Source organism: Typha angustifolia, chromosome 3 (assembly GCF_048772165.1).
Source record: "Typha angustifolia cultivar Huaian chromosome 3, ASM4877216v1, whole genome shotgun sequence".
In the NCBI taxonomy this organism is placed as follows: domain Eukaryota; kingdom Viridiplantae; phylum Streptophyta; class Magnoliopsida; order Poales; family Typhaceae; genus Typha; species Typha angustifolia.
Window position 1 is genome coordinate 6,823,592 of NC_133241.1, and position 25,538 is coordinate 6,849,129.

The window sequence follows — 25,538 nt, forward strand, 5'->3', positions numbered from 1 at the left end:
AGTTATACTAAATATATTTTAGTAATTTTAAAAATTAAATATCTTTACTTAACAGAATATTATTTCTGTAGTTCGAATGTGGCTAAAATTTAAGGGATTATTTTCACCCTTATGTAAATCATTATTAGATATTTTGATGTCATACTTGATCTTTTTAAAATAAAAAATAAAAAATAAAAAAAATAAAAAATAAAAAATCTTCCAGGGAAGATTATGGCATCATATTTTCCTCTTTATTTGGATGAATAAAATTCTTTAAGTTGTATAAATTAACCAAAGTTTGACTATAGGCCAAATTATTAAGGTTTTTTTCTTAATTTTTTATAATCACCGCTATATTAGAAGATCTTGGACTATTACTCTAATATTTTAATTTAATATCACATCAAATATAATTATTATTCCTTCGAATGTTAATATACAACTAAATATTGGAATAATTTAACCTGATAATTAGCAATTTGGCGTAATCTTCTAAACCAACCGCTTAAACGTCTTCGTCGTAGCCAATAGAATTCAACCATGAAATTATTTGGGTGATGTAATAAAAATATATTAAAATTAAATTGACTGGTGAGCAGTGACCAAAGGATCAGACGCTCCAGTTGAGGTCCTCGATGTGAGAGCGGGGCCCACAGCTCACCGGCCCACGTGGCCATACCTGACTGGTTGCGGGCTTGCCAACGAAACAAAGATTCGCGTACCTACGCGAAAGCCAACGAGGGAGTAAATAAATGAATAAATAAATAAATGAAATAAATAAAAGGTGGGGGGGGGACCTATTTCGCTATCTAATAAATGAAATAAATAAAAAATTAAATTATTATTAGATAGCGATTTTTCACGTAACATTAAGCTGTCAAGAAATATAGTAGATTTGAATAAATTTGAATATTATAGCATTTTAAAAAATATTTACAGTAGCAACAGGAATTTTATAAAAAAATTATTATTATTATTATTTTACCAAACTGAGTTTTCTTATGAACTCATTAAATAGCCCACCCAAAAAGTTAATATCTGAATAGTTCTTCACCAGTTTACGAGGAGAGTTGATTCTTTATCTAATCATAAATGCTCTTAAATAATAAAAATAATTTATTATTTTTATAACAGATCTCTTTGGACCTTATGTGGAGTCTTTATTATAGTCTTTATATATATATATATATATATATATATATATAAATCACACTTTTTTTCGTTGTGATTTGGATTGAAATTTGATATCTATTTTTTAGTAGTGTGTGTTTAAAATTGTAGTCATTTTACTTATAGGGTAAAATACTAATTAAATATTTTAATATAAATTTTTTAACTTAAGTAGTTGAAACAATAACTTAAATTACAACTAAAATGCTTAAATTATTTGGCGTTTTAGCGCAGATAAAAATAAACAAACTAGTCATCAGTTGGGTCTAAAATATAATAAAATACTTATGAGTTTAGCTGTTCTAGGGTTATAGGTAAAATAGACCTATTTTCGTAATAAATTTGAGGGAAAAAATTATTTTGATAAATAAAATTTGGTCAGTCGCTCCTGTATCCAACCAAACTGCCCTCGGAGGTAACCAACCACACTGCGGTGACGCGATACCTCTTCAATCTTCTCCTCTGTTCAGAACTCTACCCCTACTATAACTCTTCCACCCCCTCCCTTATATATATATATATATATAACCTTTCCTCCCCGTTCATTGAATCCACCAAGAAGAGGAAGTCCTACTCCTAAATCCACCAATGGCGATGGAGAAGGAGATGGCGGCGTTCCTCGCGGAGTGCGAGAGGTCCGGCGACGCGGCCTACGGCGCCCTTAAGTCCCTCCTCGAGCGGCTGGAGGAGCCGAGCACGAGATCTGAGGCGCGCGTCTTCCTCGCCGCTGTCCAGCGGCGGTTCGCTACCAAGGAGTCTGCCGGCCGATGCTTCCAGACCTACCACTTCCGGATCCACGACGTCGTCCTCAGCGATTTCAAAGGTCTCCATCTCTTTAATCGGTTTCACTTTGTCCTGCTTTGTTTCCTGGATCGTTGATCGGCTCGTGGTTTTGATCGTTGCTTTGGATTATATTCATCTGAGCGCTTCTTGCGGATTTTTGGTAGAAACATGATGTTGACGTTGTTTAGTTTTGGATGATTTAGATAATGTTAATTACCACGTGATTCTATTTTTGTGTTCTTTTTGTAGATATAAAGGTACATAGAGTTCTGAATCGTTTTGACTATATTTAGAATTTAGAATTGAATCGAAACGTCAAACTCTTCTCCAACTCTTGTATTGCGGTTATTGATCACTTCTTTTAGGAGCTTGAGAGTTATCACTTGAATATTACCGCTTTTCTAGTAGTTGAATTGCAACTAACACAAGCTTGAGAGAGACAAGGGCTGGATTATTGACATTAGTGGACATACCGAATGGTTGATGTAAATTTAAGGTATATTATATTTGCATTTTGCTGATGTATTTGTTGAGGTACTCTTGGCAAACATGAGTTAGTACTATTCTGAGGTGTAGGTCAGCTGGATATTGGGTCGCATAGAGGTCATTAGTTTCTGGTCTTAATTGTAGCTTTCGTTGAAAATAAAAAATGTTTCAAAGAGGAAAGTAAATTATATCCGTGTGCCATCATATGATCCTTTCTCTGCATTCACGTTTCATTACTGTTGGATAGCTGCATTAAGAATGCACACATTCTTATAACTTAGTAAATTCACTATTAAATGGAGGATCTTGGTAGTTTGCTTTCTCAAACTTCAGAATATGAAGTGGATTTTCATGTTCACTGTGCTCTAGTTATTCTGTTTTCCAGTCTTTCACTTGCAGTTATCTATCACATGCAGGCTACCAGAAGAGGAAGAAACTGACAATGATGGAAATCCCTAGTATTTTCATCCCAGAAGACTGGTCTTTCACTTTTTATGAAGGCATAAATAGGCATCCTGATTCCATTTTTAAGGACAAGACAATGGCTGAATTGGGTTGTGGAAATGGATGGATATCCATTGCAATTGCTGAGAAGTGGTCCCCTTTAAAGGTTTGTAATTAATATGTCGTACTAACGAAGGGTTCTCTTCTTCAAGTTCATATCACTTGGATTCTTTTTTTCTTTAGTTAAATTAGTAATAGGAAGTTGTTTGTTACCTGGAAATGAATCAGAGTCCTATGATATCAACTTTAAATTAAGCACTGATTGTTAGTTAAAGCATTTACAACTGTTAGAAGTCTAATTCATTTGTAAAGATCAATTCTCTAGCAAGTCATGCTAAACCACCAATCTAAACGGAAAAAAAAAATTCCAAGGAAACCATTACTAATTGCTACTTAAGAAAGAACAACTATAGTTTCCAGTAATTGATGGTTAACAAAGATGTCCCATAATGAGTTATGTTGTGCATCAAATGTTGTCGAACTACTCTGGAAGATTTATTTACTCTCTATCTATTAGTTTCTTATGTTGCATGCTGAATCCTGCACAAGGTATGCATTTGATCTTTCATTATCTTCTTCAGACTACTTCAATCACTTCACATGACTCTTCACAGGTATATGGGCTTGACATAAACCCAAGAGCAGTCAAGGTTGCATGGATGAATCTATATTTGAATGCATTGGACGAGAATGGGCATCCAATCTATGATGAAGAAGGGAAAACATTACTTGATAGGGTGGAATTTCATGAATCTGATCTTCTAGCTTATTGTAGAGATAATAGAATAGAGCTTGAACGTATTGTTGGATGCATACCTCAGGTAATTAGAGATCTTTAATCGCCATATGTTGAATACAACTGTAGTAGCTCCACAAATTTGGAATCCATGCTAGCAGGTCTTGTTTTATTTGAGGCCAAATTACTTAAGGTATCTTTTGCTCATATTCTGGATCTATTTTGTTGTGCAGATTCTCAACCCAAATCCAGAGGCTATGTCCAAAATGATATCTGAGAATTCAAGTGAAGAGTTCTTATATTCGTTGAGTAATTACTGTGCTCTTCAGGTTAGAATACAAACTCCAACTATAACTTTTGTTTTGTATGTTGATATTGACTGTTGATAGATAGTAATTAATCTAGTTCAGATAAAAGAAGATGGATCTGCAAATTATCCCTAGCTGAGGTCAAGAGGTCCACAAAACTTGCCTCATTCCTCTAGACCACTTCACCTATAATTACCATTCTAATAGATTCTGTATTTCTATGTCTAAAACAATCATGGCTGCAAGCCCGTAAGTCTTTTCATAATCAAGCTTTTGTTCCTCCACTGTACTCTTTAATCATTATTACTGTGACAAACTTATACCCAAGCAACAATCTTAGATTCATAAATCTGATACCACTTTGTAGGCAACTCCAGTTAATGCCAGTATACTCTATTTGAACCAGTATCACCCTCTTATGTTGTAATGCCATAAACTTATCGTATCTAATACTTGCCACATTTAATATTTGGTGTGATGCATGAAGGAGATATTCTCCACAACCAATTCTCCATAATAAAAGGACACCTTTATTCTTATGAATAGGTAAAATCTCAGAAATTCAAAGATGGAGGCTAACGTTACCAGTATTATGCGTATTTCTTAATCCTACTGGCATGGCTCAACAACATTGTGTTATACGAGAAGCTGTATGAAGGAAATAGTATAGTAATTTTCACCCGGATAGATTCAATAGCATAAAATTATGCGATTGATATTGTTTCTCTTGTAGCTTTCAAATCCATTATAAGCTGAACCTTGTTAAGAGATTTTTTCTTTCCATTTTAACTTTTTGTTCATGCAATTTTTGCATATGTGACTTTTGTATATATGCAGCTATCCATACTTATTGACTTCTGCATATTTCATTCTATTCAGGGTTTTGTTGAGGACCAATTTGGCTTAGGCTTAATTGCTCGGGCTGTTGAAGAAGGAATTGCAGTCATAAAGCCCATGGGAATTATGATCTTCAATATTGGAGGCAGACCAGGGCAAGGTGTCTGCAAACGCTTATTTGAACGCCGTGGATTTCGTATTACAAAGCTTTGGCAGACAAAAGTCATGCAGGTGTTTAGCATTGAAAAGCCTTAGTGATTACTGTTAATCTAGTTTCCTGATTTTGTCCAGAGGATGGTTAGAGGCATATATTAATATAGCTATTGCTGAACATTGGTTTTCCTACTTTGTCATAAGCTTTTCTGACTGGCTGGGTTCTTCACTTATTCTTCTTCTTTTTTCTCCATATTTTACCTATTACTTAGTACCATTTAAATGAGTTACTGCAGGCTGCTGATACAGATATATCAGCCTTAGTGGAAATCGAGAAGAACAGTCGTCATCGCTTTGAGTTCTTTATGGGTCTAGTTGGCAATCAGCCTATTTGTGCACGTACTGCCTGGGCATACGGGAAATCTGGTGGCCGTATTTCACATGCTTTGTCTGTGTATAGTTGTCAACTTCGCCAACCAAATCAGGTACATCATGTGCTTGGTTTTCTTTCATTAGAGGCATTTTTGTAGAAAGGCATGAAAGGTAGGATTCTAACGATGCAATGAGAATTTACAGGTGAAGAAAATTTTTGATTTCCTAAAAAACGGATTCCAGGAAGTCAGCAGCTCTCTAGATTTGTCATTTGATGATGATTCTGTTGCTGATGAAAAGATACCATTTCTAGCAGATCTTGCAAGTTTCTTGAAAGAAAATTCCTTTCTTCCATATGAACCTCCAGCAGGATGTGTGCATTTCCGCAATCTTGTTGCTGGATTTATGAAGATATATCATCACATCCCACTATGTACTGATGTAAGAAGTTATATCCGCTTTAGTTACACTTCTTTTATAGTATATGCAGTATTAGAGCTTGTCATGTTTTAGATGGGAATTATTTGAGGTTTTTACATGCTTCAATTATGATTATACATTCATTAACCGATTAATACTATATTATACTCTTCTTTTCACTCCCTAATATAAGTAAAAAAATTCTGAGTAGTTAGCTTATTATTTGGTTAAATTTTTTTGGTATTTCCTAGTCTGGCTTTAAGTTTCTGGAATCTGGATAGTGATATATTTTGCAAGATGACTTTCATTTGTCTAAAGACACTAAATATTAATATTGATTATTTACATCCTAAAAATGGCCTCACTCGTACCACCCTCAGAGATTAGGCATCATTATCATGGTTTTCTTCAGGGATGGAGATGATCATGATTGTTTTTGACAAAAGAAATATTTATTCATCAATATCTGAAGAACATTAAAAAGGAAATTTTGAAGAGAAGGCTCAGAAATATTACTAAAATTTGACGGTATTAAAATTCTGCAAATTGAGGTTTTGCCTATTTACAAGAATGCTTAGTATAGTATAAAGTCTCTTTAATTGTTGTTTCCTTGCACATTTAGTGGAATTGTGGGGATTATTGCAGTGTAAGCATGTAACCTATTGTTTGTTTGTGCAAATTTGAAGATGCTGATGTTTAAAATGCCAGCAAAGGGACTGAATTGTGATATTGTTGTCTTTGCACATAATAGCCATTCCTAGGTTGACTAGTTGGCTTAACAACTTTGCTCAAGTTGATTTCCTTTCCTATTGGTTCTTTATCCAGTCAATTCTCTTACCTGCTGCCAAAAAGTTTGCTTAATTGATTTCTGCATATAGAGTTCCCTACCGTCGAGCATGTGTAGAGTTTAAATTTGAGCAGTAAAATAAGACTTGCAGTTTCCTTTTTTTGTTCAATTTTACTTGCCACTGGCAATCAACTGGTGCTATGCACTTGGCTTTAATAATATTGAGGCACACTACATGTCACCTTTAAATATTCGTTATTGAATTTTATAGAATTGTTTTGTTGGTCAAGACTTGATGTTCATTTGCAGTGGTGCAATTTGCGATCACTTTTCTAATATTTTGTTTCTGATATAAGTAAAAGTAACTCTATTTATATCTGGATTCAAATTATGACTATTGAATATGCAGAATAACATCTTCTTCTGTCAGAAATCTTTGGCTGATCACTTAGAATTTTTTATGAAAATTTTGAATCCAAATACTTCTATGCAAATGATAAAGTTCCATGAAATTCTGATATACTAAGAGATTCCGGAAAATTTTCTTTTGGCAATAATGATATTGATCACTGGATTGAAAGCTTTCATACCTTTGTCCTTTGAACTCTTTTTGAGAAAAATGATTGCTCATAAGTTGAAGTAAAGGTGGTTTCTGACATCTAATTTTTCTGATTCACAAGAATGTTACAGTATTTCCTTCAAGAGCTGTGGCAATAGAGAATGCTCTCCGATTATTCTCACCAAGACTTGCTATTGTTGATGAACATTTAACGAGACACTTGCCCAAGCAATGGCTAACGTCTCTAGCGATCGAGGTAGACTACTAACTCAACTGCTCTCTCTCTCTCTCTCTCTCTCCAATATGCATATGGGCTCTATTGGATAGATTTTAGCATGACAATATTGTTGCATGGAGCTCTGATGATAAAAAGTTAATGCAACTTATGGATGCATAACAGAGCATATTTCTTTTCTAGGGAAATGCTGATGATGACAGAGCAGAGGACATTCTTACAGTTATTGAGGCTCCACGCCAATCAGATTTGTTGATTGAATTGATCCGGAAATTGAAACCCCAAGTTGTTGTAACAGGAATTCCTCAATTTGAGGCAATTACCAGCTCCGCATTTGAAAATATATTAGATACAACAAGAGACATTGGTTCACGCCTTTTCCTAGATATATCTGACCATCTTGAGCTGTCCAGTCTGCCAGGATCTAATGGAGTATTGAAATATCTGGCTGGAAAGACTTTGCCTTCTCATGTCGCAATCTTGTGTGGTCTAGTGAAAAATCAGGTATGTACTACTGGATTGGTCTTCAGAGGATAGACTTGAATCATAAGTCCTTAATTTGTCTAAACTACCTTTCGCCTTGATCTTTTGATGATCATATACCTGAATTTTTGGCTGAACTAATGAACTTGACTCTTTTTGAGAAGTATATGTAGTGGTAGATTAACCTGAAAATCAACATCATATACTGAATATCTATTAATTCATCATGGTGAACTCTTTGGTGTTTATAGAGTCGACATTTGGTAAAGCTGAAAAGAAACTGTAACGACTCGAAGTGTCAATCAAATTATGTGTCTGCATATTATGTTGGTCAACATTACTTTTTACTTTTCAGGTTTATTCCGATTTGGAAGTTGCTTTTATCATTTCGGAGGACGCAACCATCTATAAGGCATTATCAGAGACTGTTGAACTACTGGAAGGGCATACACCTTTATTTAGCCAGGAGTATTATGCTTGTCTATTTCACGAGCTGTTGGCATTTCAGATAGCTGACCGTCATCCACTAGCAGAGGTCTTCCCAACCCCTTTTTCTCCCCCTGTGTGTGTTGTGTGTGTGCACGCGTGCATACACATCTAAATATATAAGTATGTATATATGTATATATATATGTGTGTGTGCGCGCGTGCATTTTGGCTAGCTATCAATTGATAAAATCAGTAAAGATAAGTAATCAAGTATACACTCTCTATATTCCAACTGTCAGGTTGAATAGTGTAAATCATGGACCACAAAGTGTTGTGCAATGTATTTTTTTCACTAAGATGCTGATATTTATTTAATGATATATTGACCTTTATACAGATTGACATTTAAACCATTATCCTGCCACTCTCGCATCACCACCAGCAACAAACTTTACTATGCAAATTGGGATGACTATACTTACATGATAAGATATCTTCAAATATCATATTTTCAAATCTATCAGTGTGTGTAGTCGTACTAGAAATATTTGATTGTTAATCATTTGTACAATCTTCTTTAAATATTTATAGGTTTTTAAGTCTTTAGAAGTTGAAGAAAAAAAATAATGTCAGCATGCAACAAAACATGTCTTGATGATATAACTTTCATCAAAAGAAAAATGTATGTTATGGGTGATGAGTTTTACCTCATCCAATATTAAGTTGTTGGCTCAATGGTACTGTGATTGTGGAATTTGTGAGAGCTTAGAAAATCAGTAGTAGATGAAGCAAACCCACTGAAGATAGAACATTGGAGTTTGAATGGAGACAGACAAAAGTGTTGTTCTGTTTATTTATATGTGAAAAACTTTTTAATAAACTGACAAATTTATTTACAAAGTTCAATCTCATTGTGCTACTAAGTAATGAAGCAACATCTGAATTTTCTTTATATTGTCTTCACACTGCTAAGCTTTTCTTATCAGAGGGAATGTGCTGAAGTAACATCAGCAGAGATGATAGGCTTTTCAAAGTCAGCCATTTCTACCTTAAATGAAGCTGAGCTCTTCACTAATGGTTTCAACAAATCTCCAGTTCCAGTTATTCACATGGATATAGATCAAAGCTTCCTACCTATACCTTCTGCAGTGAAGGCCTCCATTTTTGAAAGCTTTGCGAGGCAGAACATGATTGAATCTGAAACTGATGTCCGTTCTGCAATTCAAAAGCTAGTAATGAATAGCTATGGCTTCCCATCTGACAGTTCTTCAGAGTTTATTTATGGTAACTCTCAGCTTGCCCTCTTCAACAAGCTTGTTCTTTGTTGCTCTCAAGAAAGAGGGACTTTGTTATTCCCCTCTGGCACCAACGGCCACTATATCTCAGCAGCAAAGTTTATGAAAGCAAACATTATAACTATTCCTACGCACTCAAATGCTGGTTTCAAGGTTGTGCCAGAGACTCTTGATGACTTACTCCAGACAGTAACAAGACCATGGCTGTATATCTCCGGTCCCACAATTTGTCCAACAGGCTTTCTTTACAGCAATGAGGAGATCCAGGAGATACTTTTGGTTTGTGCTAAATTTGGAGCTCGGGTTGTAATTGATACTTCCTTTTCAGGTTTAGAATTTCAAACAGATGGTTGGAGTGGATGGAATTTGCAACAATGTTTTTCTGGGCTAACTTCCTCGCAACCTTCCTTCTGTGTTTCCCTTCTTGGTGGTCTGTCATTTCAGCTGCTGTCAGGAGGGCTTGAGTTTGGGTTCTTAATTTTAAATGAACCAGCTTTAGTTGATGCATTTTATAGTTTTCCAAGCTTGAGCCGGCCACACATCACTGCAAGATATGCTATCAAGAAGTTACTGGGTCTTAGAGATCAGACAACTCAACATGTCTCTCAAGCCATAGACAACCAAAAGGAGATTCTCAAGGATCGATCCAACCACTTGATGAAGGTTAGCTTTTCACAGCATTCTGGATTTAAAACTTTTATCTTATAACATTTTTAATGTTTCAGACTACATAACTTGGATACTTTTAATTCATACAAAAGTAGAACTCATGAAACTAAAAGGGCTCTATGTAAGTATGTCAATTGCTAATTGGTAGAAGTAAAATATAGACGAGTCCTTCATGTTTACCTTTTGACAATATATCTCAATTTAGCACGAAGATGTGTAGAACTCTTATAACATTTCTCTTATGTATAATTTTTGGAGCACGCATGTTTGTAACCCCAAAAGCTAAGAATTATTTTTGTGGATGCAACCATATGTTAGTTATGTAATAATAGAATATTTCAAAGCTTGCCAGACAGCCTGTTAAATCATAATATCTCTACAAAAGAAGAGATCATAATTTGGTTATTCAGCAGAAAAATTTCATGCCTTCCCCCTTTTTATTTTAATTTCCTCCGACTTTGCTTGATGTTGATTATTGGTGACAGACACTAAAGAGCTGCGGCTGGGATGTTGTTGGATGCTGTGGTGGTATCTCTCTGGTGGCAAAACCAACAGCCTATCTAGGCAAAATGCTTAAAGTGGAAGGCTTCGAGGCGAAGCTCGAGGACACTAATTTCAGGGAGGCTGTTCTTAGAGCAACGGGTTTGTGTATTAACAGTGGGTCATGGACTGGAATACCCAACTACTGCCGACTCACCTTCGCGCTTGAGAGTGCCGAGTTCGAAAAAGCGTTAGAATGCATCACTCAATTTAAGAAGTTGGTTCTCGGGGATTGAGTTTGACAACACTAATGTTATATCCCAGCGCAATGACACTGGTGTTGCAGAAATAATCGAGTCTGTACAGGTTCAGCAGATCTTGCAGTCTCTTGTATCTATTTTTCTTTTCTTTTTTTCTTTTCTCTTTGTAAAATAAGAGCTGAAATGAGGCAGTTACAAAACCTGGCTGACTAACCATCAGAAACATCAAAAGGAAGGAGATTACACGACATCACATAACTCCATGACAAACCCATCTCCTGACCAATTTACCCCATATTGGCAACCCGATTTCTTCCAATGTTATTTAAAGGGTTTGCATGAAGGTTGTTTCCTCAGTAAAACTACTCCTGTTGCTTGGTTTATGATTGAATCAATAGCATTTATGTGTTCGTAGGGAAGTATAATAAACATAGCTTTTATTTTTGAGAGGCTGGTCAAGCTGTGTTTCCTGGTGGTTGTGGTTGTGGTTGTGGTTGGATGCTCTTTTCTTTATTAGTTGAGAAAACATCTTCTGTCTTTCTTGAAGAAAATTTCGTTATTTATTCTTGACTTTCTTTTTACCCCCCTCTAATCGATGGTTGTCAAATTGATCGAAATGATCCATCTATTCACAAATAATTCAGCGTTAACCTTGACAAGTATATTTGAGGCATGTAGTACTTAATTATTTATTTATTTTTTTTAAATTCATAATAGAAGATATAAAACCGATAGAAAATGAAAAACAAACAGGAGCCAGTCTGATTATTTCCAGAATCCATTGCAAGCTTCTACAGATATGGTGATGAGAAATATTCTATACATGCTTGACATGTAAAATTACTCTCCTAACATAATTTAGGGTTTAAAAATTCTTGGGAGCTTAGGGCACTCTATATCTCAAGAAGCCACGCCACTGTAGAGCATGTTAGATGCCTTGATAAACTGATCTGTATGGCTGAGACACTAGTTGGCTTTCTTTAATGAATAACGTATTGACACACGCCATAGTAAATAGCTCGCTTAATAACAGACTAATATATTTCCTTGTCCTTAATTTCTTTCTCTATGCGATGCAAGAAAGGAAGACTGAACTCTTTCAGCAACTTAACTGGAAGAGCCAGGTTCTGAGATGCCATAACACGGATCGAAGTTAGCATTTTCGAGGACATCGTTCCAGGGCCACTGTGACGTGAAGCCCTCCGCCTCGTCTGCAGCTAGATTCGTTGTTAGGTTTTCCCGCAGCTTTTTGCGAGCTAACAAATTGCTCGGTGCGAGAGAATCCAAAGGGTTGCTGCTACTGCTGTTGCCATTGCTACTAGAAGTGTTGCCATTACTGCTGCTGCTATTGTTGCTGTTATTGTTGAGGCAGTGTTGAAGTGCGACTTGCACACCGGTTATTAAGAAGCGCTGATGAGTTGATGCATAAGGACTTGCAGTGTGAACAGATACATCGCAATGCCTACATAGAAGAGCCCGGTCCTCCAAACAGAAGAAATATCCAGGTTTCTCCTGTAAATGGTCAGTATAAGGATCAGTAACAATTTGCAACATAAGAGCTAATCTATTTCTTTTCAGACATATTTTTCCTTCCAATGCCAAAAACTCAGTCCACCACTATTTCTTTCAAATACATCCTTCTTCTGTAAGTCTTACTGATTAGCATGAAACAGAACAGCTCTAATTTGAATTTGCCGCTACTGCTTAGTTGTTTGAATGTGCTTACTTTATTACAGAATAGTAACTCCTAGACACATCAAACATTGAGTGGCTATCCCTCTATGGTATAACACAAAGATCAAAATATATTAAAGACTCCAGATGGAATAAAATTGAAGCCATGATTTATAATTTACCAAATTCTTTTTTAGAAAGTAACTTTTCCAATCCTTATGGACAGTAGACTATTTTCATCTGATAAAAAAAGCCTCTTCAACCGACCTAAAAAAGCTTAGCTCTCCAAATGCACCTAACAAAGCACTTCCAACATTGAGCTTTTATTATCTTTATACAAGCGAAGTTATTATTGAATTATTTAGATGGACAAGACTTTTCCTAATCAAAACTAAATCATTATTGTGTAGGTGAAAGTACTTACAATATTCCAAGATACAAAAAATGACACAAACATTGCTGGTGAGGCCACTTTTCTATTAATTCATTCATTAAACAGGAGTACACCTCTTCATAGATGAAATTGGTCACGATAAGCTCATGAATGCAGTGGTCCTCCACATAATCAAGCATAACTAATGATGTGTCAAGTGTCAACCCACAATAAAAACCAATCACGGAAAGGAACAGCAACATATCCTTGTCATCTGTGGCTTTCTTAGATGTTCCATAGCTATCAAGAACAGTGATTATAATGAGGAAATCTTCTGTCACGACAACTATGATCCATCCACCCTATTCTAGAGGATGACATGAGAACAATATATTTTTATATAGTTTCATATGAAGAAATTGTGCGTAGATGGGCTCCTAATGCATCTAAACAAGAAAACCAAGTAAATTCTATCATATATCCTCTTTTATTTTATTGGTAATAGTCAATGGAGCTTTAAATATGCTTAATATTATCAATTAAGCCAAAAGATCTAATATTCACAATGAAACAGAACATAGCGACATTTCACCAAATTGATGACACTAAGTACCATAGTTCAAAGTTTTACTTTTGGTTTTGGCTTGGTTTAAAAACGAAATATTTCGGTCAGTTTCGATTGGTTTCAGTTATAATTTTGTTATATTAATTTTGGACTTCTTTGAATAAATAATCTTCTTTACCTAATTTTTCAATGCATTACATAAAATCTAATAGCATTTAAGTAATGAGGTTAACATTAAGTTAAGTACAAATTAGATTCAAGTCAAATCTAGCTTAGAAATTAAAATATACATTAAAAGATTGTCATTAGAGTTGTTTCGGTTGGATGGTAGTTTTGGGGGGGCAGTTTCAGATCAGATAGGACTCAAATGCAAAATGTTTAGCGAAACGTCTAGATCTTGGATAAAACTTCAAACCTAGCTAAGCACAACCTACTCATCTCGAAGTATTGAAACATCCTCTTCTCGCAAGATAAAATTACCTTAGTTTTCGCCAATGGGATGGTGCTCAGATAGCTAAGGGGCTCATGGTGTATGGGTGCTCTTGGGTTCTGACTCCCAAAGACATCCCTCTAACTGGTAAACCAGTAAGTTCCCAATTCTCTCTCTCAAAAAAGAAAAAAAAAAAGACTACCTCAATTTTCCTCTTTGGACTTGATTATATAGCTAGATGTCACATCTCTAAAAATATTAACCATGTTTCAACGCTTCATTCTCATTTTCCACACAGCATCCATTTGCATATTTGCTAGATTACAAAACTATCTTCGTTCTTGTTTCACAACAATAGGTTTCCAACTCAAATATTTCAAACAAGAGCAGCAAATTCCTAAACTATGGCAAAATGCATGATTTCCCCAATTCGCTATTACCTGGCAAATATCGCAGATGGGGTTGGAAGAGGAGGACGAATTGGGCGGCGCCCGTGGGAGGAGCGGGACCCGCTGGTGCTTTCCGGCGAGCTTGTTGGCGGCGTGGACGGCGTCGTCGCAGCTCCAACAGAGCGCCGCCTCGTCAGCGCAGCACAGCACCGCCGCCTCCGCCCGCTCGCACACGTCGCACTGGATCTTCATCTCTCACTCGAATCCCAAGCTATCTTCCATTGGAGGAGAGAGAGAGCGTCGAACGGAGAAAGAGAAGAAAGAGAGATATTTTGCTAAATTTAATAAATAAGATCTATAAATATAATATATTTATATAATAAACTATTTTACCTCCCACCAATCCGCTTATTTCCTTTTCTCCACTGTTCTATCGAGAGAGTCGAGAGAGAGATTTGGGAAGTGAGCAGGAGGGGTTGAGTGGGTTATTTATTATGGGGAGTAGAGGTGGGGGCGGAAAGTGGGTTTCGAGGGAAGTCGGCGGAGGAAGTGAGAGGGAAGGAGAGAGAAAGAAGGAAGAAAGCTAAAGAGATATTTTGTTGTCTATCTATTTATCATCTTTTACTTTTGTATTTGAATTTGATTTTATGGAGTTTCTTTCTTTCTTTCTTTCTTTCGTTGTTGTTGTTGTCATTTGAATAAATTTGTGGCTTTAAGGACATGAGATGACTAGAAGCTATTGACCCTTGCAAGAGGGCAAAGAGAAATATTGAGATTCCTATGATCTTTTAAAAATACTGACGCGTTGATATCTGATATTATAATAGAGAATATAAATAAAAACTTAGCTATTACTATTGGTATTAGAGAATATCTAAAAATTGTATTCTGTTGGCAAAAAATATCATGTACTAGTTCCGTCGTACCACTTTTCAGTTTATGATTACGGTGTATAAAATTGCAGGAGTATAAGAAGGTCAGAAAAACTATATAAGATCAATATCATAATTTTAAAAAATTAAAAACAAAATTAGAATAATTCTCTTTCAAATTTAATGACACTAATAAACACCATAATCTTATTATTGGCTTGCCAAAACCCAAATGGATAAGGCAGTGCATTAAACAAGATAAGAACAACACAATTCATAGAATATACTCATTGAATGAATGGCTTCCTTTAGAAACGTCTGAGAATGGATTGGTTCTATTAATGAATTCTGCTAAAATTAAATTTTTTTATCACCTGTCTAATTCATTTTAAAATTTAAATACGAGATTATATGAATTGAGAAAATTGATGATTGGGATAGTGACTTCCAAATATAAGTAGTGACTTATATAAACATATATAAATTGCTACGAAAAGTACCGAGTCTCACGAAGAAATTTCCATTCAATGACTTTCATATTAAATGATTTCAGACACTCTGCTTTATAATATAATTATGATTTACACTCTATATTTTTATTATTTATAAATTGTGTTTTTTTAATTTAGCGAATATATTAGAAAACACCTTAGATTGGATTTAAACTAACACCGTTAGAATATTCCGTTAAGTAGAAATATTTTATTTTTAAAATAACTAAAATATCCTCGGTACGACATGATTGAAGATATTTTTATAATTTTTTAGTTTAATTAATTTAACTCAGAGATTTTATTAAGTTTAATTAACTGATATAACAAAAGGGTATTTTTTTTACATATATTTACTCAAAAAAAAGAAAAGAAAAAAGAAGCCTATATTTTATCTTTATTATTGTTCACCATATTATAGGAATATATATATTACTTGATGTCTCCTCTTTTATTCTTAATGCCTAGTAAATATGTGAGTTAACTTAACTACATATACAAAATATCCTTAATAACTTGAGTAACTTTTTCAAAGTTAAGAACAAAAGAAAACAAAAGAAGAACCAAATTTTAAGATCAGATGAGAAGTATTTTTAGATACTTAGTTTTTCATTTTTCAATGTAATAAAAAAAATATCTTCTATTCAATATTTTATGTTAAAACCAACTCAAGGTATTTTTGAGATATTCTATATATATATATATATATATATATATATATATATATATATATATATATGATCTTGATAGCAATACGATATGCATCACTATCATGTAGATAATCTACCTACCAACCTTCCACAATGTCCCAAGCTGGATTTTTTGGTTGGCTTTATCTTTCATTGGGTTTGCCTCTTTTTGTTTATGGCTTTATGGGTCATCTGATATTATTGTCCTCATGGATGCCCTACCAACATATTAAATACATTTATTACTAAATTTAAGATGCCTTCCAACTTCTTCTATGGAGTATAGATGTTCTACTGAATTATATAGATATTAGAGAATCCATTTTATAGATTTAAATATAGCTTTTGTAGTTTTAAAAAACACGGGCTCTTCTCACAAAGACCTCATAGTTTTTAAAAATTAGCACAAATGCTAGCGCTTTACATTAGATATGGAGTAAATTTGATCGTAGAGTATTGAAATTGAGTGCGTGCGGAGGGTTTGAAACATCTCTAATATAATCTGTTCTGTGACTCTTACATTGACATTAAAAGAGTTAGCAATATACGCATTATCATTATATACAACAAAAAATAGCGAAAACAACATAAAAATTTGCATGTCTTAGCAAATTCATCAATAGTATAAAAATAGGTAGTGTCATCGAATATAAGAGTACATGCTGAAAATAAGGTACTAAAGAAAAAAAAATGTCCATCTACAATGCTATATAAACTTAGTAATAAAGAAGCATAAGCATTTACACCCGACATGATAAGTGCATGAATAACAAAAACAAATTTGTTGTTAAGCAATTTCCACTATCTCCATGTTATATGCAACTCATGCTAAAGGATCAACCAAATAAACAATGTATAAATGGTGTGCGCATCTTCATTTATCTTTATATACGACATAAGATATGCATGGACTGATATTAGCTAGCACTGTTCGACTCAAGTGTATGCTAACTTTCATCACAAGCTCATCTGATTCACCTATCACTAAACCTATCAACCAACACTAGGCCCATAGATAGACATTTGTACTCGTCCTAAATAGAAGCTCCCAAAAGAGATAATATATTCTAGAGGTAGAATTGCATGCTCATCATCGGCCAAACAATTAATTGATTGTCTGCCACCAAAGATTAGGAACCTTAATCATCGACCCATATGCTCATCTCCATCATCACCGTCACCGCAAGATTATGACACTAAAAGAAAATCATGAGCCAGCATTTAAGAACGTCATAACCCTATGTTATTGGGTACCACTAAGTCTATCACATCATATCTTTAAATCTCTAATATAAATACCACAAATAATTTGACTATCATCACTCGATAGTACAATTGCTCGTTTAAGATCAGGAACAACATGTTTGATTGTCTAGAATCCACAAACTTAGGCCTCAAGCATAGTAATACTATAATATAATACTATCATCACTTACTCTGGGCTAGAGAGGTTTCAAATAATGTTAGGAAGTAGAGATTATATTCCTAAAGGTAATATATGTGTGCTAGTGGCATGCTATCAAGTAAGCATAATATTAACAGTAAATTAGTAAATATGATAGCAACAACATTATCATATATCGTCACTGTAAAATATGCTATCATAAGGCTCACAACTATCATGAGTAATGCAAGCAATGTGAAATGTGTGAGTTTAGAAAAAGGAGAGCACCAAACAGCGAATCATATCACTAGTAATCCATGATACCCAAATGATTAGGTTTGCCGACCTCAAAAGAAAAGAAGGTGGTGCACCCAACCATCTTTGATGGCACAGACAATTGACTCAATGATCAATCAATAAGAGGGAGGTGGACCCCAACAACCAGTAGTGTCTAGCAAGGGCAAGGTTTGTTGTTGCGGAGGTCTAGGGCATGTGTTGAGGGAGGATGTATTTTATATCGAATGTATTGTGATTTTCTAATTAGATTTAGCCTATTATAGCTCACTTCTGTAGTGGGTAATCCCAGGTAGAGTTTCTAAAGTGGAGTGATCATTGCTTGGAGACCTGATGGATGGGAGTCTCCCCCCCTATAAGAGTGAACTTATTCCCACATTCTGCAAAGCTTTAAAGGGTCCTGGTTGGTCAGTTTGGAAGGTATCTCAGGTGATCTTTGACCCCTGGCTGATCACGTACATCAATGTCTCCCCACTAAGACGACGGACCAGAGGACATTTGTTGCGCAACACTAATACTGGTCATTATGCATAGCCAAAAAAAGTATACTAAATGTACTAATTAAAATAAGCCTGACTGGGTCTCAGCCCTAGTTGAAAGTTCAAAGTAGTCGAGTTTTTATTAAGTTGTTCAACCTAAATTGTCAAGAAGGGTTCGCGTTATTTTTCCAACCTATAATATTTGAGCTTTAAATTATATATAAGAAAAGGGAAATTTATCAAAGACACTATGCATTTTACTTTTTTTTTTTATTAAACACCCTATCATATGAATATTATCAATCGATCCCTAGATTTTACTTCTCATGCCTAAAAAATAACTTGATGTTAGTCTTTTGTGACGGTCAATTACCATATTAGTGAGTTAAGTTATGTACAGATGCAAACTAATCTTAATACCTTTGAGTAAGTTTTCAAAAGTTATTGCAAAAATAAAAGAGATACCAAATATTTAAGTAAAATGAGAGGTATCTTTAGATTTTGTTTCCAAAAATAACAAAATATTCTCCATTTTGTTAGTGGTTGTTAGATTAAACTTAACTTAAGGTGGAAAAAGATATTAAAAGCAAAATGAATAATTCCCTTTTCACCCCTAAACAATCACCCATTTTCACATTGACTTAACTCCTTCAGGGTGGCAATTGGTCACAGGTCTTAGAGCAGTGGACGGATGGATCTATCTCATCTTGATTGGTTGCAGTCGTCGAAGGCGGCTGCGTGGCTACCGAAGCTGTGCTAATCCAAAATCTAGCTCCGACGAGGTCCTCGACGGAGTTGAAGTTGAAGAGGATGTAGATCTTGCGATGGATCCGAGCTCGAGCACGCCGCTCTTGACCGACGGTAGGCTCCAGAGGAGGTGATGGTGGTCAATGTCATGGACACGGTGGCTATGGTAGTGGGTTGTGGAAGAGGCGACGACGGTAACATCGTGGAGGCTGCGGTGGGCTAGGTTGTGACCGCAGGAATAGAGGGAGAGAATGAGGGGTATTTTTGTCTATCTAAAAGTTTTTCATGACTTAGCATGTGACTTGCACATATATAAGGGTAAAATTATCATATATTTGTCAAGCGATTATCACATGACATTTTTAGATAGAAATGGATAACAGAACCCTAACGGAAAGAGTCAAGTGATGTATTTTTTTAATAATTTAGGAGATTAGCGTGTACCAAAAAAATTCAAGAGGTCATTGTAGAAATGGGTGATAGTTCGAGAGATGAAAAATGAATTATCTTAAAGCAAAACACACAGGTCGAATTATAAAATTAAATGTGGAGTGTTTGTGATAAAATTTCAACAAAAGAATAGAAATCGATAGTAATTAAATAGTATTTACACCATACCGTATGTGCATGATAAGAGCTAGAGATCGGGTGTAGATGCATGCTACTATTTAATGAGGTTGGCACTTTTGGTTGCACTTGCACCAAGTGGGCGACGCCATGGAAGAAGATCTTTCCTCCATAAGCTGTAAAGGTTTCAGAGCCTCATGCAAGTGGTGGCCATGGACATTAAGAGGACCACGACACTAATAATGGCATGGACTGCTACCATACAATTGACCTGAGGACATGCATTGCATGTATATCTCTCATGGAGTCATGGGCATGAGAGTGAAAGAGAGAGAGAGAGAGAGAGAGAGAGAGTCTTGTGGTGACTAGGTTAAGCAAGTAGGATCTTTAATGGATTGCTTCTTACTCTTTCTATTTTCCTATGCTTTATTTATATTTATTTTTTGTTGTTTTCTGATATTTTGATCGCGATAGGTAGAAGATATTAAGATTTACTTCTCTTTTCTTTTCATTTTTATTTTAATAGAAATATTGAAGTAGGCTACTACGACTTTTATAATTTCTTTTTAACTTGTTATATATGAGGAGGAGGAGGAGGTGAGTGAGTTTTATATATATATATATATATATATATAAATTTTTAGCACCCTTGTATACGTTAGTTTGGTCATATTTTGGGATATAAGTATGATAGTATGAGTTAGATAGCACAAGTAACCTTTCTCGAGTAACAAGATTACTATTCTTTAATACTAAGAATTGTTTTCTTTAAAAATCATACAACATGATGCCACATAATATCATTGAGTTCTTATGCTCAGCCCAAACTCACTCGATTTTAATCAGACTAAGTCTGGCCCAAACCTAGTGGGATCAGCCTAATCTAAGCCTTAGATAGTGATGGGTGGTATGAGCGGTCTTTGCTCGCCTGGCTCAAAAGCCTACGACTCGTGGTATAATCCATTACGATCGATTGGCTTAAAAAGCTTAGACTCAGCCCGTCTGATAATCACCTCTACGTGTTATCGAGCAGAGCTCTAACTAATCGGGCTTAGACGAGCGAGTACCTAAGCAAATTTAAGGTTGAATCAATTTAAACTTAAATCGAGCCTCATAAACCTTAGAATAAAACATGATTTAGCGGCTAAGATATAATAATTAATATAGTAATATTATGAGCCTTTAATATTAATCTAAAAATTCATACTATTAAGCTTAAATTGGCTCACCGTGGAGGGAGGCTATAGCCCGTTTAGTCCAACCCACTTAGTCTAAGATTAATATGAAGAATTGTTATTTTTTTAGAGAGAGAGAGAGAGAGAGAGTCCGTAGACTCCCAGAAGCTCCCAGAACCCTCTCTCTCTCTCTGTCTCTCTCTATATCCTTTCCACAAACTTAGAGAGAATTCTGGAAAGAACTCCTCCCCCATCCTCCTACTATAAAACCCCACCAACGCCATTCCCCTTTCCCAATCTAAAGATCCAACCAAGAAAGGGAAGAAAAGAGCAATTTTGCGATAAAGTCCAGTCCAGTCCATATTATAGACAAATATGAGGGCCTCGTTGTTAATTGTAATGGCCGTGGGCTTCTTGGGCCTGGCTCCCGTGATGGGCCTGATGCCGTACTCGAGGAGCCTTTGGGATACGATGTTCCCCATTGACGACCCGTTTCGGGTTTTAGAGCAGACCCCGCTCACCGTTCCCAAGGCCATGGACACGCTCGCCCTCGCTCGTGCCGATTGGAAGGAGACTCCGCGGGCTCATCTTATCTCCTTGGATGTCCCAGGTGGCAGCCTCCTCATGTTTTTATTACGGGATTTTTATAAATTATACCCTATATTTTATCTATTTTATGATTCTCAATAACTCAATTTTTATTTTTTTATATAATTCTCGTTTAACACTTTCATATTATTTTAATTAATTAATATTAAATTATTAAAATATATTTATTATTTTTTATCATACTGTAAATTACAAAATAAGTAAAATATAGGATATAATTTGTAGTTATTTTATCCTATAAAATTTATTTATTTAGACAAAATTATTATTAAATTCTTAGTATAGTGAAAAATACAGGGTTTAAATTATAAAATTACTAAGAAATATTTAATTCAGGGGTGAAGAGGGAAGACATCAAGATAGAAGTGGAGGAGAACCGGGTGTTAAGAATCTCCGGTGAGAGGAAGGTCGAGGAGGAGGCAGAGGGTGAGAAGTGGCACCGAGCCGAGAGGACGGCCGGCAAGTTCTGGCGGCAATTTAGGCTTCCGGCGAGCAGCGACATGGATTCTATTAGAGCCCATCTGGAAGACGGCGTGCTTAGAGTCACCGTGCCCAAGTTGGCCGCCGAGAAGAACAAGAGGCAGCCCAGGGTGGTGAACATAGTGGAGGAGAGTAGCAAGGGTGAGGATATCAAGGCTGAGATGTGATTATATTAGTGTTTTAATATGAGAGATCCTTTGCATGTATACTCTACTATTGTGTCACCTGAAATAAACTACCAAGTGTCGAATATCTATCTATAAATTGGTGTATTATGTTTATTATTTTAATATGTTAATGATCTTCCCTATTCCTTATACTGGGCTGGGCCATGTTGATCATCATAATTTGGGCCGTAGGACAAAGAGAGGCCCAAGTTTATCCATGGGGACGGTTGACCGTGGTCTTAGACGAGGCCACCGCGGTGGAGAGGGAGGTGGGGGTGGGGATGGGGCGGGGCCACCTGGAAGGACGCTGCACGAGAGGTACACGTAGCGTAGTCACAATTCGAGGTCCACTTTCCCTTTTTTCTCGGTCGTCGGATGATGTGACAAGACCGCGGTCGGCTTGCGGGCCCCCCGGAGGGCATCGGATTCAATAAAGATTTTGTCGCGTAGCAGATAAGGCTTCGCCCCTCCCCTCGAACAGAGGTGGCGATGCACGCGCCGCCTCGGATCACTCACCGGCCCCACCGCACGTCTCTTTGGGTCCCACTCTCTCCCCCCTTGGGTCCCCTCCTCTAATTCGCCAATTGAGATCCACTCTCCCTCTCTCTCATTTTCCTAATCACATCCAATATTTTATAGATTTTATAATTTACACCCGTCTGTATTTATAATTCTATCCTATTTTTTTCTTATAATTTTTATTTAACACCCTCTATTAATTTAAATCATATCAATAAAAAATATTTTATTATAAACATATAAAAAAATTTATAAGTATATAAATTACTTATACCTTCTTAAGAGGCGAAAAAATAGTGGTGAAGATATTTTAGTAATTTGATCAATATCAGTGAGTGTTAAACAAAAATTATAGTGATAAATGACGGATTAGATTTTATAAAATGGGTAAAATATAAAGCGTAATTTGTAAAATACCTCTATATATTTACACAATTTAAAATATCATAATTGCTAATATATTCTTAATCGTATACAATAATTATTAGTAAACTATTTAGGCTCTTTCAACATAAAATTTATATAAATGACTTTTCTTTGAAATTTATTTTCCGATAAAAAAGGAAAAAAGATTTTTTTTTTAATCGGTAATGTTATATAGCTAAAAATATATTTAAAGTAATTTATACAAGAAGAAAATAGTCTTATGTTAATCTAAATAAAGGTGATTAGTTAGATTTTAACTGATGGAACTATGTTTGAATGAGTTCCATGATTTTATTTGGCAATTATAGCATTTTAAAACGTATTTGGGTTTTTTCTGCAACTAAAAGATTACTCTATTATGATATTATTTTCCTTTTTATATGAATTATACCCTCAATACTCTCCTTACTAGTGTGTGCCTTTTAAATTTTTTCTACTTACTTTTATACTTTTTAAACCTATGATTTTGCGTAAATGGACTAAACAATATGCAAAAAGACACAAATGCCCTTAGCTCTTTTTTTTCAATATATATATGTATTTATATTTATTTTCTCTTTCTCCCTATCTGACTATAAGCATTATTCACTGGTTGTGGGGGAAGGATTAAAGCCAAGGTGGGAGCCAAATTGGCATGCTTTCCTTCACTTTACCATGAAATGCAATTATAATGTCTAATCTAAAGTAAATTTCCAAAATAACACCCAATATATTAAGGATATATATATATATGAATTAGTCCTCTCTTGTTAAAAAATTAATGTCAAATATATCTATATTTTACTTACTCCCCCCCCCCCCCCCCCCCCACAAGTCTTCACAATATATTTTGACATAAAATTAATATAAAAAAATTACATATATATATATATATATATATATTAATTAATTAAATAATTAATTGCTTTGCATCTCTCCTTTTAAGTAATTTCAGTAAAGTGGATTAGGACCATGATAAAGTTATATGCTCAAAAGCTTATTTGGAAGAATGTTTTGTTAAATTTTTTAATTTTTTGGTGCAGGGTATGATGTTTTCCTGCCTCCCTCCCTCCCTTTGCACTTTATTTGGGTCCTCTTAATTAGCCTTTAATATATTTACACCCAATTGTAAGATTTGTCTGATCACATAAGTCAATCAATTGAAATAGGAAAGGCAAAGGTCTATTCTTTGACTATTCTTTGACAAACCCTTGGGGTCCATCTCTCCTCTTTATTTCTCTTTAGCCCTTTATTGGATCCCAACATAGAAAGAGGACAGGAGTACTAGGTTGAGGGGCAAACCACTATAGTCTATAGTAGATGCCATTAGTATTTTGATTCCTGTTTTTGAAGATATTCTAAGTCAAGGGAAGGCATTTGGAGAATTCCCCATGGATGGACCCATTTAAAGACTCAATTTATTATGTTTGATGTTGACCTCCTAATCTTGATATTCTTTTCTGTTGATTTTACAAAATATTGAGAAAGTTTTGATGATCTCATCTATGTGTCATCTCTTTCTTTTTTCTTTTTTTTTATATTTATGAAAAAGATCGTAGGCAAAATATTTATTTAACCGTAAATAAATTTTATTATAAATTTGATAAGAAAAAAAAAGAGAGAAGAGAAAAAATAGAGATGAAATTATGTAACGTAGCCCTCGGACGTCGGACATTGACCCAATAGCTAAAAGCATGTATAAGATTAGAGGTGTAACTTGAGCCGAATTTAATCAAAATGAGCTCAGCTTAAGTTTGACTTAAAATTAATTTCAAGTCTAAGCTATGAGATCAAGCTTGAATAGATAAATTTCACTTGGAGCCTACTTAGAGTCGCTTGTCGAGAAAACTTAAGTCTATTTTAAATCAAGCCTAGATCAAGTTTGAATTAAATTGATCCAAACTAGTCTGATTTTCTTCTTTATAGTTAGATAAAATTACGACCACTCATCCAAGCTACCCCTCTCCTCCCACTAAGCCTCACCGACCGATCGAATAGAGGTCGGATGGGCTTTAGGAAGAGAGAAGGGGATAAAGAGAGGAAATGTAAGGGATCTAGAAACCCTAGAGGAGAGAGGGGAAAATGTCTTTGCAATAAAATTTCAATTCTACTATGAGTGAAGTATTAGTAAATATCCCGGTTATTAATACTCAATTTCTCACTGAATTCGGTGAGATTTCGATTATAAAAAAGTATCACTGAATATCCTATTTTTTATGTATAAGCATTTTTGATCTAGTGTTTGACACTAATAATCAAAATTTAGAAAAGAAAACTCTTT

General features: G+C 35.1%; 3 protein-coding genes across 4 annotated transcripts; 2 read left to right on the forward strand and 1 right to left on the reverse strand.

Annotated features, from left to right (window-relative positions):
* The first annotated feature begins 1,625 nt into the window (after window positions 1-1,625).
* On the forward strand, window positions 1,626-11,395 carry LOC140758256 (methionine S-methyltransferase). Its single transcript, XM_073094351.1, has 12 exons — window positions 1,626-1,975; window positions 2,838-3,031; window positions 3,540-3,746; window positions 3,895-3,990; window positions 4,849-5,037; window positions 5,256-5,444; window positions 5,536-5,772; window positions 7,219-7,353; window positions 7,516-7,836; window positions 8,171-8,350; window positions 9,231-10,202; window positions 10,694-11,395. Exons 1-12 carry the CDS (start codon window positions 1,741-1,743, stop codon window positions 10,982-10,984), a joined length of 3,246 nt encoding a protein of 1,081 aa, XP_072950452.1. The 5' UTR covers window positions 1,626-1,740; the 3' UTR covers window positions 10,985-11,395.
* Window positions 11,396-11,848: 453 nt separating this feature from the next.
* LOC140758346 (B-box zinc finger protein 23-like) lies at window positions 11,849-14,935 on the reverse strand. Of its 2 annotated transcripts, none has more exons than XM_073094473.1 (3): window positions 14,773-14,935; window positions 14,431-14,650; window positions 11,849-12,460 (listed from the first exon to the last, which is right to left on the reverse strand). In XM_073094473.1, exons 2-3 carry the CDS (start codon window positions 14,629-14,631, stop codon window positions 12,056-12,058), a joined length of 606 nt encoding a protein of 201 aa, XP_072950574.1. In that variant the 5' UTR covers window positions 14,632-14,650; window positions 14,773-14,935; the 3' UTR covers window positions 11,849-12,055. The 2 variants fall into 2 exon arrangements, with proteins under 2 accessions (XP_072950574.1, XP_072950573.1); XM_073094472.1 differs by having other exon boundaries at window positions 14,431-14,654.
* A 6,461-nt stretch (window positions 14,936-21,396) lies between these two features.
* On the forward strand, window positions 21,397-22,433 carry LOC140758329 (22.7 kDa class IV heat shock protein-like). Its single transcript, XM_073094443.1, has 2 exons — window positions 21,397-21,687; window positions 22,023-22,433. Exons 1-2 carry the CDS (start codon window positions 21,453-21,455, stop codon window positions 22,331-22,333), a joined length of 546 nt encoding a protein of 181 aa, XP_072950544.1. The 5' UTR covers window positions 21,397-21,452; the 3' UTR covers window positions 22,334-22,433.
* The last annotated feature ends 3,105 nt before the right edge of the window (window positions 22,434-25,538 follow it).

Coding starts and splice junctions, on each gene's coding strand:
- LOC140758256 (XM_073094351.1), top strand. CDS start 1,741: ATGGCGATGGAGAAGGAGATGGCGGCGTTCCTCGCGGAGTGCGAGAGG. Junction 3,991..4,848: donor GTAATTACTGTGCTCTTCAG/GTTAGAATACAA, acceptor CATTCTATTCAG/GGTTTTGTTGAGGACCAATT. Junction 10,203..10,693: donor GATCCAACCACTTGATGAAG/GTTAGCTTTTCA, acceptor TATTGGTGACAG/ACACTAAAGAGCTGCGGCTG.
- LOC140758346 (XM_073094473.1), bottom strand. CDS start 14,631: ATGAAGATCCAGTGCGACGTGTGCGAGCGGGCGGAGGCGGCGGTGCTG. Junction 12,461..14,430: donor CCATCTGCGATATTTGCCAG/GTAATAGCGAAT, acceptor GACCATTTACAG/GAGAAACCTGGATATTTCTT.
- LOC140758329 (XM_073094443.1), top strand. CDS start 21,453: ATGAGGGCCTCGTTGTTAATTGTAATGGCCGTGGGCTTCTTGGGCCTG. Junction 21,688..22,022: donor TATCTCCTTGGATGTCCCAG/GTGGCAGCCTCC, acceptor TATTTAATTCAG/GGGTGAAGAGGGAAGACATC.